Raw genomic sequence first — 15,898 nt, 5'->3', positions numbered from 1 at the left:
TGAGGACCGTAGACGCAGTGGTCGGCCAAGGAAACTCACTGCAGCAGATGAAAGACACATCATGCTTACTTCCCTTCGCAACTGGAAGATGTCCAGCAGTGCCATCAGCTCAGAATTGGCAGAAAACAGTGGGACCCTGGTACACCCATCTACTGTCCGGAGAAGTCTGGTCAGAAGTGGCCTTCATGGAAGACTTGCGGCCAAAAAGCCATATCTCCGACGTGGAAACAAGGCCAAGCGACTCAACTATGCACGAAAACACAGGAACTGGGGTGCAGAAAAATGGCAGCAGGTGCTCTGGACTGATGAGTCAAAATTTGAAATATTTGGCTGTAGCAGAAGGCAGTTTGTTCGCCGAAGGGCTGGAAAGCGGTACACGAATGAGTGTCTGCAGGCAACAGTGAAGCATGGTGGAGGTTCCTTGCAAGTCTGGGGCTGCATTTCTGCAAATGGAGTTGGGGATTTGGTCAGAATTAATGGTCTCCGCAATGCTGAGAAGTACAGGCAGATACTTATCCATCATGCAATACCATCAGGGAGGCATCTGATTGGCCCCAAATTTATTCTGCAGCATGACAATGACCCCAAACATACAGCAAAAGTCATTAAGAACTATCTTCAGCGTAAAGAAGAACAAGGAGTCCTGGAAGTGATGGTATGGCCCCCACAGAGCCCTGATCTCAACATCATCGAGTCTGTCTGGGATTACATGAAGAGAGAGAAGCAACTGAGGCTGCCTAAATCCACAGAAGAACTGTAGTTAGTTCTCCAAGATGTTTGGGCCAACCTACCTGCCGAGTTCCTTCAAAAACGGTGTGCAAGTGTACCTAGAAGAACTGATGCTGTTTTGAAGGCAAAGGGTGGTCACACCAAATATTGATTTGATGTAGATTTTTCTTCTATTCAATCACTTTGCATTTTGTTAATTGATAAATATAAACTATTAACATGTCTATTTTTGAAAGCATTCTTACTTTACAGCATTTTTTCACACCTGCCTAAAACTTTTGCACAGTACTGTATATGAACATTGATGTCCTCTTTTTTAAATCAAATTATTAAGCCTGTTTTTATGCCCTGTTTTTATGCTTCAACGGAATTTCAATTGGCTGCAAAAAACATCTCAAAAGTACTTAACTCTACAACGTTAGAGGTTCTGCAGCATTCACAGAACCATCAATCAATTTGTCATGTTCAATTCCACGCAAACATATCATTATTTATTTAATGCTTACTGTATTTCTCTGTAGTTTAGCTATCTGTGCAGTCTATTCATAACTATAAAATCACTCATAGCTCTATTATGAGAAGCGCAAAGGCAGAAACAGGAGAAAATAAACAATATAAAGATACTTAGTTGTAGGAAGAGGCTGTTAAAGTATTGAGTAGTTTCTTTCTAGTTTTTTTTGTTAAAATGATCTTTCAGTTCTAGAGGTGAAGACTCTCTGTGAAACAATAACACATGATATTAAGTATCAATGCACTCCTATCTGATGATGCAGGCTCCGCCTTTGCTCACCTCTTTGTAGATAAACAGCAGGGGGCGCTTACTGGGGGGTCTTCTTATCAGTGGTGGGGGCTTCCTGAAGCGAAGGGGCCATATCAACTTACCGGAGAGCGGAGGTGACAACTGCAGTATGGTGTTCAGATCTAAGACAGAAATGAACAGGATTGTTCAGCAAACTACATCTTACTGATTTAGTGGCTGCTGTATCAACCATGGCTGATCTATAGTTCCACTAGACCATATTTCACACTATGCTCAGTCTAGCCTCCAAACTGCTGCCCTTGTTCATAGATCTCAACCCTAATACTACTCCATCTGTACAGTGTTTTGTTACAACCAGTAGCTAAATATAAATACCTCCTGTAGATTAAATCATTTTCATCTTCATTGACTAATTTGGCCAAAATGTTTGTAAAAAGTATATAATCTGTATTAATAAGTGAGATAGGTCTCTTATTTTATTGCCCACCTGGAGATTTCTATTAGATTATCTATCCTCTTTATAATTTATTGATAGAAATATACTATAGGCGTAATTTAGTGAGACTAAACAGACTGCAATCTGATTGGCTGGACCTTTCACATTCCTTCCCTGCGATGTAGTCAAACATCCCACATTCCCTGTTGCCGGGAATATTCATCACAAAGGTCTTTAGGGATCCTCGTCCCCTGTGTTTATGTCTTCGATTATGTCATTTTTTTTACGCTACCCACTTATAAGCATTTTGTATCCTCCCTGTATTGTATAATTCTTCATAGTTTATTTCCAGTTTTACATCAATAAGATTTTTTGTTTAGTTTTTGCAAACGTCGTGTTCTCGGGGCACAGTGAACCACATGAAGCACACCATGCACATAGCCTGCACACACACACACATACATTGTTCGCTGCTGATCTGTGAAGAGGGAGTTACTTCTGTAAAGAGGAAGTCCTCAGTATTGAGAGGCTCAGGTATGTCACAATGCAAAGATCCCTTCTCCCCTTCGGGATCTACTAGGATCTCCTCTCCTCGGCTCCATGCTGTCACATCCTCAGGTTCTGGTACCAGAAGTGTTGGTGGGCTTTCCTTCCCACTACAAAGCAGTCAAATTTACATTATTATACAAAAGAATAACTAAAATAAACAGCTTTATTTTCTTGTGTGTTTCTCAAAATACTTCAGTTGTTACCTTTTATCATCATGTTTAGAATTTCATATCAGTATGACAGCATGAGTATTTACAACAAAAATATATTTCTAAAATAGTCAATACTGTTGTTCGTTTCCAGACCACTTTTTTAAATTCTTTAAAACAAAATATGAATAACTCATGAGCTTTATGAATAGGTCCCTGTGACAGGAATGATGAGTGGTGACGTCACGGCAGAAGCAGGAAGGAAACTGACACCAGGGAAGTACTGCAGTTAAGGCGGCGTTTGCCGTTTTTATTAAGCAAATAATAAAACAAATAAAATATTTAAACAGAAACACTTGCTCACAGAGCGAAAAACAAAAGGTTTAAACAAAACAAAATCACGAACACAAAAATACATAAACAAAGGTCAGGCTGGGCAGATTGCCTTCACTGTTCCTATGTTTCTTTTATTAAGTTTCGTTTTCGTTTTTACTCGCCATCCTCTGCTCTCGCGTTCCTCCTCTGAACACCCACCACGAGCTAGAGAGCTGCAGGCTTTTTATAACAGGTGACCAACTCCCGATTAGCAACAAATTAAATCACTTAATTAATTCGGGAGATGGCCATCTTCTGCACGAGTTTTTAAATACTGCGTGGATGGGGCTTCCCATCCACGCTACTAAATAATACCTCACACATTCGGCTACGCCGTCCTAAATACAAAACAACCAGCGCTTCACCGTCATATAAATACAATAAATCATAATAAACAAACACAAACTAACACAAGGGCGGAGGGGGAACCCCCGTTCTGAAAATAAATAAACAAATGAATGTACAGGGCACCTCGCCCTGTTACAGTCCCTTTATGTTGTTTTTATAGTATTTTGTTTTAAACCTTGTAAAAACAGTGGAATATTAATTGTAATATTTTCATTTTTTACCTATAAACCAATATTTTGACCCATTATAACTGTGCTGTTATTGTGTATCGAGTGGGAAGCATGGGTACACAATCTTGCATCTGGTATTGTACTTACTCATTCAGCTCAGTCATTTTGCTTTTCTGATTCTGGCAGATGGTTAACTGATTTTGTTTTACATCCTTAATTCTGACATCACACAATTGTTTTGTGATGTCATCGTAGACAGAAAAACAGTGTGATTTCTATTACTACTGATGATACATAAACAGTATATATTATATATAATATATCGTATAATAGACCCTGATATTGATGTTATATAGCTATCTGAAATGCATTTGTATTATTAGATAGCTTGCATCAAATGGAAATGGCATAACATTAGTCAGATATAGTGTTTAATTCTTCCTATTGAACTATTATGGGTGGGTCTTGAAAGCAGCCATCACCATCAGGGTAGAGGTGCAGCACTGTTGCTTTGACTTGATCCGCAAAGATGCTTAGGCAAATTAGGGCATTCGTTTGTACTTCCAGAGTCATCAAGGGACCCAGGGTACACCAGGAGAACATGCCCTTCTTCAGAGCAATGCCAAAACAACTTGGTAGAAAAGCCCTAATAAAGTGTCCAGGCAGTATACCTAAGACCACCATAGTGTGAACTCTTGAGATTGAAGACCAGCAACAAGACAATAGGTTTCCAGCACAAGAGAAGAAAGGACAGTTACAATGTTGTTATTGCTAAAAAATAAAATGTTAAGGAAGTTGATTTTAAATCATACTTATTACTGCTTTAATAAAGAATATAGTGATTTAGTATAATGCATCCCTCAAACTCAGCTGTTGTCATTTCAATATACACTAGAGCCGACACAGCAGGTTTGATGTCATTGCGGAGAAGTAAACATCTTTTAATTAGATTCTTTGTTTTGTACTTGTAATATTAAGTACTTTTTCAAACACCCAAGCTCCCCAAACCTGTGCTATTTCCAGAACTCACTTTTAGGGTGAATCCATGCTCAGGTGTGAATTTATTTACTTTAATTAATCGCTAGCCCCCGAAGTAAGCCAATTAGTGTGCCGCACTTAATGAAGTCATTAGCTGTCAGATTAGCTTTTCGAAAGGCTTGTCACTAGTACAGGAACAGGCACAACACTTGGCTAATAAAACTAGCAGAATTAATGGACTGAGCAGCATAGATAATGAGTTAATGTGGAACATATAGGACAGAGACAGATCAACCTGCACTCTCAAATGAAGATATCATTGAGGTAGTCATTTAGTTAAGAAAGAAAAAAAAAATCTCCTTCGCATCTTAAGTACTGCCTTTTCTCTCGCTGTTAGGCATTTGTCAGGCCTTAAGTGGGGAATGTTCACTTTGTTTTTGGTCCAAGGCCTTTTACTGCAGTAAGCTACCGTTGATGCTTTTTGAAATCGGTTTTATACACATTTCCGTTTATGCTCTGTATTTTTGTTCTACAATCCTTCCTCAGCTTCTCATTTTAAGAGTCAGATACAATTTTGCTATGTACCCAGAAAAGGTGAGAGGTTGTGAGTGACCTACTCATAGCAACCAGAAAACTACTGCCATTCTGAGTAAAAAAAAAAAAAAAGGCCAGTTGGGTTTTTCTTTGCTATGCTTATGGCACCGAAAGTATTACTGCTACTGAGAAATACACAAGTAGTAAAAATTGAACTAAGCATTAGTATTAGTGGTATATATCCGACTTAGTTACTACCTTACCTTCTTGGGTACTATTTAACAGACCTTAATGGCTGCGGTTATTGATGAACACTGTGCAAACTCATCCCTTGCTCGTTACTCAGTTTACAGCAGCTGTCTCCTTTGCTGTACCTATCCCTTCATGATAACATAACAGCAATTGCTTTGATCGCGCCGTACATTAATCAACTGTCAGATGACACCACACAGATACAGATCCCCCTGCCTAAGTTGCTACACACTTGAGTCACATTAGAGAAGATCCCACGCTTCTGCCAACTTTCATTTGTATAATATGTGAGGTATTCTTCTTGTTTAGATTCACTTAGAACAAATGTGGCATTTCATCCATCCATTAGGGGCATATTGTTGCACGGGGGGTTAGATTTATGGTTACACTCTGGTGTACCTGATGTATTTGGGGGTTAGACATGACTGCTATAGCTCTATTGAAGCCACAGCACTAAGTAGCTCTTTAACTGCCTTCAGGACAGGGTGAAGTAAAAGTAGTAAAGACTGCCTGTGGATCCTCTTGTCTCATGATTCCCAGCTGTTGCTGCTACTGTGTTCAATAGTTCAGGAATTACTATGCTAGATATATTAAAATATAGTATCAACATTATATATATATATATATATATATATATATATATATATATATATATATATATATATATATATATATATATATATATATATATATATATATATATTTTAAACAGGTTATTTGTTCCATATTTATATGTATATCGTATTGTTGTTGACACTTTTTTATTGTTCCATATGTGCATCATATTATTCTTCCATATGGTGACTGCACATCAACATTTAAGAATAAGTTGTTTGAGATATACAAAAATTACCCAAATTAGTTTTATTGCTAATAGAACGGTAGACATATATCTGAAATAATATCAAAAATATGAGGGCAAGCAAGGTTTAAATTGGTCACAGGCGCATACCAACGTTTCTTCATGCATGTTTCTCCCAAGTAGATGGAATGTTCTGGCATGCTGAAAATTATGCTGCTTGACAGTCCTTATTCAATTTAGTCCCATATAAATGTTTTTGACACTTTTGAATTGTGTACAATACCCTCAAAATTGGGCTTGTGTTTTACTGTCTGCCCACAGAGTAATAAGAGCCCTGGGTTCTTTACAATGTCTCAAAAAGCTCACTTCCAATTTGTTACGTTCCCCAAACAGCACAATATTAAAACAGTGTATATTAGAATAGGCATTTTGTACGCATATGGAATGTGGTTTAGAGAACTATCGAATGTCTGGCAGCACTGTAGTTTTGGTTGCATTTCGTAACTCTACAAACAATGTACTGTTTCCAACTTTAATCCCATCCAGCACATATATGCAGCCAACCCGACAGAGACATGAAGACCAAAGCTAATCGAAACTGAATGAGGGCTACTGTTGCCTTGACACGACTGCCTGAGAGCTCACTGGTTTCCATACTCATATTTGTCTCTTTATCTGGAATTAAATTGGCCCATCTAGGTTTATTAAGGACCGGGTTGCCGAAAGAGCCACATCTGAATACCGCTGAGCTTGAGGAAGCCTGCTGTTGAAAAGGATTTTACTGAAGCTGATACCTTCCACACTGCTGAGCTATTCAGCCTGCTACCTGTCACACCTAATCCTTCAGCTACAGAAATACATCACTGTACTCGGCAGCATCGCACAGCACTCAAACTATGCTACGCTACGCTGCTTAAATACCTGCTTCCCCTACTGCAGTGTTCTAAACACTGAGCTTCTAGAATACTACATTCCAACACAGGGCTGTGTAATGCACTGACCTTAAATAAAGCAATTAATAAATGTGTTTCAAGGTAACTATATTAAATGTATCTTTTAAAAACATGTCTATAGAAAAACCTCAAAACGTCAACAGTACATCCTATGCTGCCGCAGTCAATTGCTGTGATCACATATTTAATCCACTGTTAGTGTATTGGATTTCTGGCAGTCATACAAACACTAGGTTTCTTTAATAAATACCTTAACTCCTGAGTAATTCTGAGCCTTGACTCGTGTCTTATTCGTAACTACTGCCATGTGTTTGATATTATGGGTAGGGGCCTAAAATACTGTAAGGCATGAACGAATGGAAAAATAACCGAAACAGACTGATGGGGTTTCAAAACTTTATAACAACGTACAGATATTATGGCTCCAGCTGAAACAGAAAACACAGTTTTTATGTGTTTTGCCAGAGGGGAGGGTCAGGTGATTGTATTGGCCTTTTACTTTGAATGCTTAGTCCACCCAACAGCCAAGATGGGAATACACCTCCCCCTGGTGGTTAGAGTTGGGAACTGTAAAAAAAACCAAAATGTCACATCATGGTTGGAGCCAAACCTTCTAAACAGAACATGACCACTAGATCTTTCCTTGGTGCACTGTAACACTTCCATTACCAATAGAAGATATCTAAGTAGCAGAAGGTATGTTAGCTATACAATAGAGTGAAGACTGAGTCTCCATTACAGTATATATCTCATCTTTAGCCAGTAGTGAAGTACATTTGCTTTAACGCATTATAACTTCAGGCCACATACCATTTCTAATGCATCAATTCAATAGATGGCCAGACTGTCCACATCTCTAAAAGCCATATGGACAAGAAGATGAAACAATTATGAGGGATGTGTAAGAAAGAAAGAAAGAAAGAAAGCTGACTGTTAAAAATCAGATCACTCATTACTTTAAAATTATCTTTGTAGGACAAATATTGGTAAATCCCTGACATGGAGATTGCATTCATGGTATTTTATGCTTTAATGAAATCCTACATTTATTTAATTTTCCCTGTTTATATAGCAGCCACTTAACCTTATAAAACCCATGCTTCTTCTTTTTTTTTAATCATATATATAAAGATGTGGTTTTGCATTTTAAAGCAATTTCATTTTTACATCTTCTTCAACATGTAAATTAAATCACTGGAAAATTGCACAGATAATTGTGCACACCTGTTTATAAAAACACTTAGTGAGGGTCTCGAAAGAGATGAGCTCTTCAAAGCAGTACGGTTACAGAAACCATGTATTAAGTGGACCCAGCAAAGTGTTTCATTATTTTTTTTTTGCACAAATGATACCCCAGATAGCCCACGCTCTTCAAGCCTCATGAATTTTTAAATGTAGTTTTTATGCACTTTTGACTTTTTCATGGGTGTCGTGCATTCCGCTTTCAACATTGTGTAAAATCAGTACATTTTCAAATATGTGTATTATTTGATTTTAAATCAAAGGTTGCATTTGTTCAGTTTTTAAGATAAAAGGTCTATTTTGACCGCTTCTGCGTGTTCTTTCATGCTTGTGGTAGGGGACATGCAAACGCTGCGCTTTCATTTACAGCTCAACACCCTTATAAACGACTTGCTTTTAAATTAAAACTCCCCTCTTACTTGTGTCCTGTATTTTTCAGAGCTATTGTTATGAGCAAAAATACAAAGTGGTGGCGGATAGCCACTGTTTGAATAAAGTGTGTTTGGAAACAAATCTTATTCACTGCTTCCTTTTTACATTATAAAAGTGAAAATGTTAACAAAGGTATCTATCACCATTTATATCAATACACATTTAAACAGAATCTTCAGAAACGGATACCTTTACAACCGGAATACAAAGATCTGTGTAGCTGAAGAGCAGTATCCTTGCTAACAGTGAATACAAATAGGGGAACGGTCTATATCTGTATTAAAATGGTGTAAATGTTATTCATTTATTATGCAAAAATAAATTAGTACAATTATGAACCCATCTCTCTGCAACACAAACGGGAGACAGCACAGTGTGAGGCCATCATGTGGGCCTATTTTGAAATCCTATTACTGGTCCATCTGTTAGTGAGAATTAAAAACAAACAAAAAAAAAAAAACTTCTCCAGTTGACCTTCCAGAAGGTAAATAATGCCATTACAGGTACGTGTCCTTTTGCTAGAAAATGTCGTTGCTGCTGGAAATGTGTTGCACAATTTACTGTTAGATGTTCACATATTCCACTTGTGTCCCTGTGAATCATTCATTTCATTATTATAGTGTTGTGTTGGAAATAGTTAGACGCGGGGACGAAAGAGGAGGTGCTGGTGGTGCTGGTACCGCTATATGATTCCCCCCGACCCCCCCCCAAACGACAGACATGTTCATAGCTACTGCTACCATAGTTAAACTCAATTATGCCACACCCCCAGCACCCCTAGTTCCAGCAACCCTGATTATGTGTGTTTGATACACTGCCACACCCCCAGCACCCCTAGTTCCAGCGACCCTGATTATGTGTGTTTGATACACTGCCACACCCCCAGCACCCCTAGTTCCAGCAACCCTGATTATGTGTGTTTGATACACTGCCACACCCCCAGCACCCCTAGTTCCAGCGACCCTGATTATGTGTGTTTGATACACTGCCACACCCCCAGCACCCCTAGTTCCAGCGACCCTGATTATCTGTGTTTTACTCTTCCTTTAGCATATTATTCATTGTAATTATTAATCCGAGCTGCATTCTTATTTTAAAAAATGCATGCATTGAGGATTATTAGTATTCAAGGCACGCATGTAGATACTGAAGGCCTAACTGCTTTCAATATACGTGTAATACAATGGTCCCACCCCCCCACCCCACCAATAAAATACTAGATAGCTCGTCCTATCACTAGTACATTAGTTTAAATATAGACAATAGTCTAAACATTATCGGCACAAAAATGTTGCTGAAAATGTTAGTGCTTGGATTATAAATAGTTTGGTATTCTACATGTATACACGTTGTGTGGTTCCATGATTCAAAACCATTCTAAACTTCATAATCAACACCAACTGAAGCATAGTGTTGTCGTCAAAATTGTATTTGTTGTTTAGTTTTAGTAAAATAAATAAATAAATAAATAAATAAATACACACATACATACATACATACATACATACAGTACAATTTGTACTTACCACAACATGAAGTGTTACTTATAATAAAAAGACCACTGTAGCCTTCTAATGAATGTAGGCTACTCCAGGGCTTAGATGTCAACGCTGTACAACATAAAAAAGAATAATAATACACATTTATTTTCCTTTTTTTCTTTGAAAGATCATGCATGTGTTGTTACTGTTGTTACTTCATGGCAGATAAACAACATTTTCTATATAGGCCTATAGCGAGTCTACCTCTCAGTGGTTGTCACTTTGATTAGCCTCTGAACACAATACATCCCAGACTAACTAATGAGCTTTACAATATGCATAGTAAAGCAGGCAATGCTATGACTTCTATTTTTTTTTTTAAATGGGAAGCATAATACATCTTTTTGGGTGAACAGCTAGTTAAGTCTCATATTTGTAACAAGGAATTACCGTTGTTTGTTTAATTGGACTTAAAATAAATAAAAACACGTGTAGTTGAACCACATTTTCTCAAAAGGACCCTCTGCTTCGATTCCCCCAAGTGCATTGCCAGTGTGATGGAAGCTGACAATCTTTTAAACATAGTTCGAATGCAGAGAACAGCGGACAGAATAACACCGTAAACAGCGGTATAGGCCTACTCTTCTTGGCGACACAACATTTAATTCTAGAGGTCTATACTGTATCCAGCTGTTTGGAAAATCTAAACAGTAATTTATCTGATTCTTCAATATCCGTGATCATTTATATTTGGAGGCCTACTGTCTGCCTTTATAATCCTCTAAAAAGGTCAATGCTAAGTCTTTCTTTAAAAAAAAAAAAAAAAATACAAAAAGAAAGCAGTTTATCAAAAATTTGCATTAAAATGCTTTCGTCAAAAATAAAATAAACGTAATTAAAAAAACGTCACTGTACTGACTTGAAAAGAAAGCTAAAGCATTTGTGCATCACCGGAAATATAAGCTTAAGTTAGATTTGCCTATTATTGACATTATAAAATAAGATTACAAATCTGATTAGTGACATTAAAAATATTATATATTTTTTCATAAATACTGGCTTTGCTGTTTTAATTTAAAAAAAGAAAAATAAATGGTCTATATTTAAAAAAGAAATCGACAGATCACTTAATGGTCTATATTTTTATTTTTCGTGGACACCCGTTTTTAAATGGTCAATTGTAATCTATGAAATACAGTTTCAAAATGAATAATACAAATCGTATGTGGTTAAAATAAAATGTGTTTGAAATTAGCCCCGGTAACCTATCAGAGATTTTAAGGCGTTTAAAACAAAACAAACGGTTGATTTGTTGGTCTAATCCCGTCCATTTCAAATACATTATAGAAATGTTTTTAAAAAATATTACATCATGAGTGGATAACATACATTTAATAACAAACGTGCTCTAACCGAAGCAGTTGAATAAAAGAGAACAAATATAAAAAATAAATTATTTAAATACAGTAGAAGAAGAAAAAAAAACAACGTGAAATTACAGTACCAATCTTCTAATAATAAATATCACTATAGGCTTTTTGATAGCATCTAGCAGGGCCTACTGTTTATTTTTCTCGAGTTATTAGGGAACGCCTTTTTCTTTTAAATCTTGTTTTGAATTGACGTCTGTTTCTGTCTTTTGATTCTATAGTATCATTTTTAATGCGTTTACAATGTCTGATACATACACGTCAAACCATGTACAGGCTACTGAGCAAATTAAATTAAATAAAACAAAATTAAGCAGTTAGCTTTGTTAAGCCTAAAATATAGCCTAACTGTAGCCTATAGTACGGACTATGAAAATGGGACGCTAAAAATTGTTTCCTGAAAATGAACGTTTTATTCTTCATAACCATATTAATGCACTGTATTACAATCACTGAAACGATTTTCTTAATTACCGAGACGCATCTACACCTTAAAATATCGACTATAGGGTACGCAAAATATTAAGAGGTGTAAGAAATCTTGTTCAACCAAAAACATACGTTGCTGTGATTTGACGCGGAAAGTTCCAAACAGGTTTTCTTCTTTAATAAATACATAGATAAATAAAACAAAACAATTGATTTAAACCGAGACTTTTGACTTTCTCCACACAATGAACAGAAATCACTACAACCGTAACTAAAAATTGACAACCCAAGATGTAACAACAAGTTTGTTTTTATTATTCCAACATACATTTTATAACGGTTTTACATTTCGTTTCAAAAACATAATACAAGGTTTATACTGAAAATAAATAATCGCTGGGACGGCCATAGGTATTTGGAATTAAATTGCTGAAAACCTCATCTTTTTAATGAAAATAGCGTTTATTTTACATCACTAACTGCATGAATAAACTAAACGGTCTTTGTTTAAATTAATAAATTCAAAAAAGTTCATTATACAAAACTGTACAATAGCAAATATTGGAGGAATATTAAAGAAATAAATCAATATTGGAACATTAAAGGTTACAAAACTTTAGTTACTTAGTGTACAATAAAATAATGATATATAATGCAATACAAAGCAATAATATTGGGATGTATTTTACGGTTCGTCTTTATATATATATATATATATATATATATATATATATATATATATATATATATATATATATATATTAACGTAAATTGTGATACACAGTAATATGGTCTAGAATAAAGGAATAAAGTCTACAAGCCCAAACATTTTTATAATTATTATTATTCTATATGCGTGAAGAACCATAAAATACGGCACAATTTATTTTCATTGTTTTATTTGTTTGTTTGTTTGTTTGTTTTATACTATAGCTTTTTGGAAAACACTGCTTCAGTGGATGGTACTGTTCTCATAGATTATTATTTTTGTATCATTGTTTTTCTTTTTTAGGCCAAGTAAAAAAAAAAAAGATCTCAGGATACCAAGAAAACCCGGACAGGTGGTTGATAGTTGCATTGCAGGGAAGCGGGAATCAATAATTCTTTAAAGCTAGATACTAGCTCCAAGGTGTTTCACTGCAATGTTTACACTCCCATCGATAACCTTTTTTTCTTAAATCGTCAAATCACTTATAAAATGCCACTCAACCATGTTTGTGGTCGTGCAGCCAGCATGGCGTACCGAATTATGATTTACAGACATGTGAAAAATGTAACAGAAATGTGGAGTCCATGTTTATGATTACAGCAAGGAGTCAGTGAACACATTTTTGTACGTATTCGTCTCAGCGGTGGTGATTATTTAAGCATCAGCTGTGGACAAAACAGTAAAACACCTTTTACACTTACAGCAATGCAGTATAAAAATAGAAAAGAAACACATGCCCATAACATAACTGATTCACCTGATGTATATGTCGTGATAACCAAGGCGCTGGGAGGTTATTAATAGGCACACGTCTGTATTTAAATCCTTGTAGTAGAAAAACAAAATAAACCTAATTGTATAATAAACGGGCTCCGTTTATGAAAACAAACAGAAACATTGTTTGCTGAAAGATATTGCCAAAATGCTTTAAAAAATGTTTTTTTTTATATATACTCCTATTAATTTATCAGCATTATACCACGAGAAAAAAAAAAAGAGCCATCAATTAAAAAGCCTCTACATTTCCATTCTTCACAAAGAGTCTCGGGGGTTTGGATCCCGGTTCTGTGGTCAGAGATCACGGCACGAGGTGGTGTCTGTGTTAACGTTGTGAGAATATACCTCGTGTGACTGTTGTTCCCCCGGCGGAGTCATTCTTTTCTCTTTTTGTCTTCTGTTACAAAACCAGACACGAACCACTTCTTTTTCTAACTGTAGGCTGTCTGCCAAAGAGGTGATCTCCAAGGCGGCAGGTTTGGGACATTTGAGAAAATGGGTCTCCAGCACCCCTTTGACGCTCACCTCAATCGAGGTCCTTTTCTTTCGCTTCCTTCCCTGGGCTGCGATTTTATCAATACTACTCGGACTGCCCGTGGACGAGTCTGCCTCTTCTAGCCACTTGTTCAACAAGGGCTTCAGTTTGCACATGTTCTTAAAGCTGAGCTGCAATGCTTCAAACCTGCAGATGGTAGTCTGGGAGAAGACATTGCCGTACAGAGTCCCCAGTGCAAGTCCAACATCTGCCTGTGTGAACCCCAGCTTGATTCGCCTTTGTTTGAATTGTTTCGCGAACTGTTCCAACTCATCCGAGGTCGGCGTCTCCTCGTCTGAATGATCGTGACAGTGATGGGATCCTATATCTCCGTGGTCCGGGGTGTCTCTGAGCCCCGGGTGCAAGTTTTGGTTAGGCACTGATGTTGGAGGTGGCGTTAGACCTCCATGATCCAACATACCATTGACAGTGAACCCTGTTTGCGCGTAGATGTTGATAGGTTGTCCGCCGTTGTTTATAGATGAGTTATGAGCCGCGGTTGCTCCCCACGCACCTGGATGATTTGTATGGGGCGAGTGATGGGCAACATGAGGAGACCTATGATGGATGATAGCCCCGAGTTGGAGATCGTCCCTTCCAGGTTTAACGTCTTGCTGGTCTAAAGGGCTGGTCACTATCGACGTCCACGGGCTCCCTTCAGATAAGCTTGTCACCCACTGGTGCCCAAGAGGATGTCCATTGCTGGGGACTCCCTGCAGATAGTCACTTTGGAGAAGTTTCTGATGGTTCCTAAAAGGACTCCCTTGCTGCATGACCGAGGAATCTGCGTGAACCATAGAGTTGGAACTGAGAATGCTGTAGGGATTCGAGGCAGCTGTGGCCATGGCTGGTGTGGATCCCCTACTAGTTATAATGTGGCAACGGGAACAGCTTCAGCCTTTGACATCTACCAGGCTAGGGAGCCAAATCAGCAACCGGTTAATAATTGGCACCCCTTGGAACCAACCAGAGCAGTCATCGAACACAGTAGTTTTTGACACCGCCAATCACAAAGCAGGAGGCTGGCTCTCCTATTCCAAATTGGGTTTGCGAGAGACCGAAGAGTTAAACTGACACAAAGCAGGAAGCGAAGCAGTCCGCAGGCTCCATTGGGTACTGCTGTGTAATTGACTGGCCGTGGTTCACAGATCTTATTAACTATTTCCTAACTTATTTAAGCACGGTTATTACCGCTAGTCTTATTTTTTTTCCCTCTCTCGCTCTCTCTCTCTATAAGAAATGAATAATGTTTTGTATCAGGTTGCCATCCATTTTTCACTTGCACACTTTCCTAAAGTCTGCATCACTCATTAGAATGTCAAAAATCACGGATTCTCACATGTGCAAAATGCTGTGTTTCCATGCAGTCAACATGAGACTGTACACCCACTCGATATACTGAATATATCTGGTCAGTTATATATTTGAATGTATTATTTTTTAAGGGGATTATCATGCAAAAGACGTCGAAAAAGCACGTTTCGCTAAAAAAATAAAACCACAATACATAAAATAAAAATTGTCTATTTTTGAGAAAGGGAAAATAGAAAAATGTTAATTCAATTAAAGAGAAAATAATCATAAAGTACAATATACAAGTATATGAAAGTAAACAATAGCCCGTAAACGTGAAATACTGCATACACCATTTATTTAAAAAAAACAAAAACAAAAACATTTGCCTTTGCATTTGATGTGCCAAAGCAGAATTAAAATAATGTTTGCAATAATAAAATCCCTAACTGGAAAATCGCAATGTGGCCCATTAACTTATTTTGTTTTATGAATACCAAAAAAAAAGATGGTCTGTTGCAGTAGTAAAGGCAGA

The 15,898-nt window shown here is 37.2% G+C and overlaps 1 protein-coding gene across 1 annotated transcript; it reads right to left on the bottom strand.

The window, feature by feature from the left end:
• Positions 1-12,343: 12,343 nt before the first annotated feature.
• LOC117411869 (POU domain, class 3, transcription factor 4-B) lies at positions 12,344-14,985 on the bottom strand. The gene has a single exon (XM_059001090.1). It carries the CDS (start codon positions 14,913-14,915, stop codon positions 13,830-13,832), a length of 1,086 nt encoding a protein of 361 aa, XP_058857073.1. The 5' UTR covers positions 14,916-14,985; the 3' UTR covers positions 12,344-13,829.
• Between the last annotated feature and the right edge of the window lie 913 nt (positions 14,986-15,898).

This window comes from Acipenser ruthenus, chromosome 26, assembly GCF_902713425.1.
Source record: "Acipenser ruthenus chromosome 26, fAciRut3.2 maternal haplotype, whole genome shotgun sequence".
NCBI lineage: Eukaryota > Metazoa > Chordata > Actinopteri > Acipenseriformes > Acipenseridae > Acipenser > Acipenser ruthenus.
The sequence above is the reverse complement of the archived record's forward strand: the minus strand, read 5'-3'. Positions and strand labels throughout refer to the sequence as shown.

What these genes read in the sequence shown, in the direction of transcription:
- LOC117411869 (XM_059001090.1), bottom strand. Translation starts at nt 14,915, where the DNA reads ATGGCCACAGCTGCCTCGAATCCCTACAGCATTCTCAGTTCCAACTCT.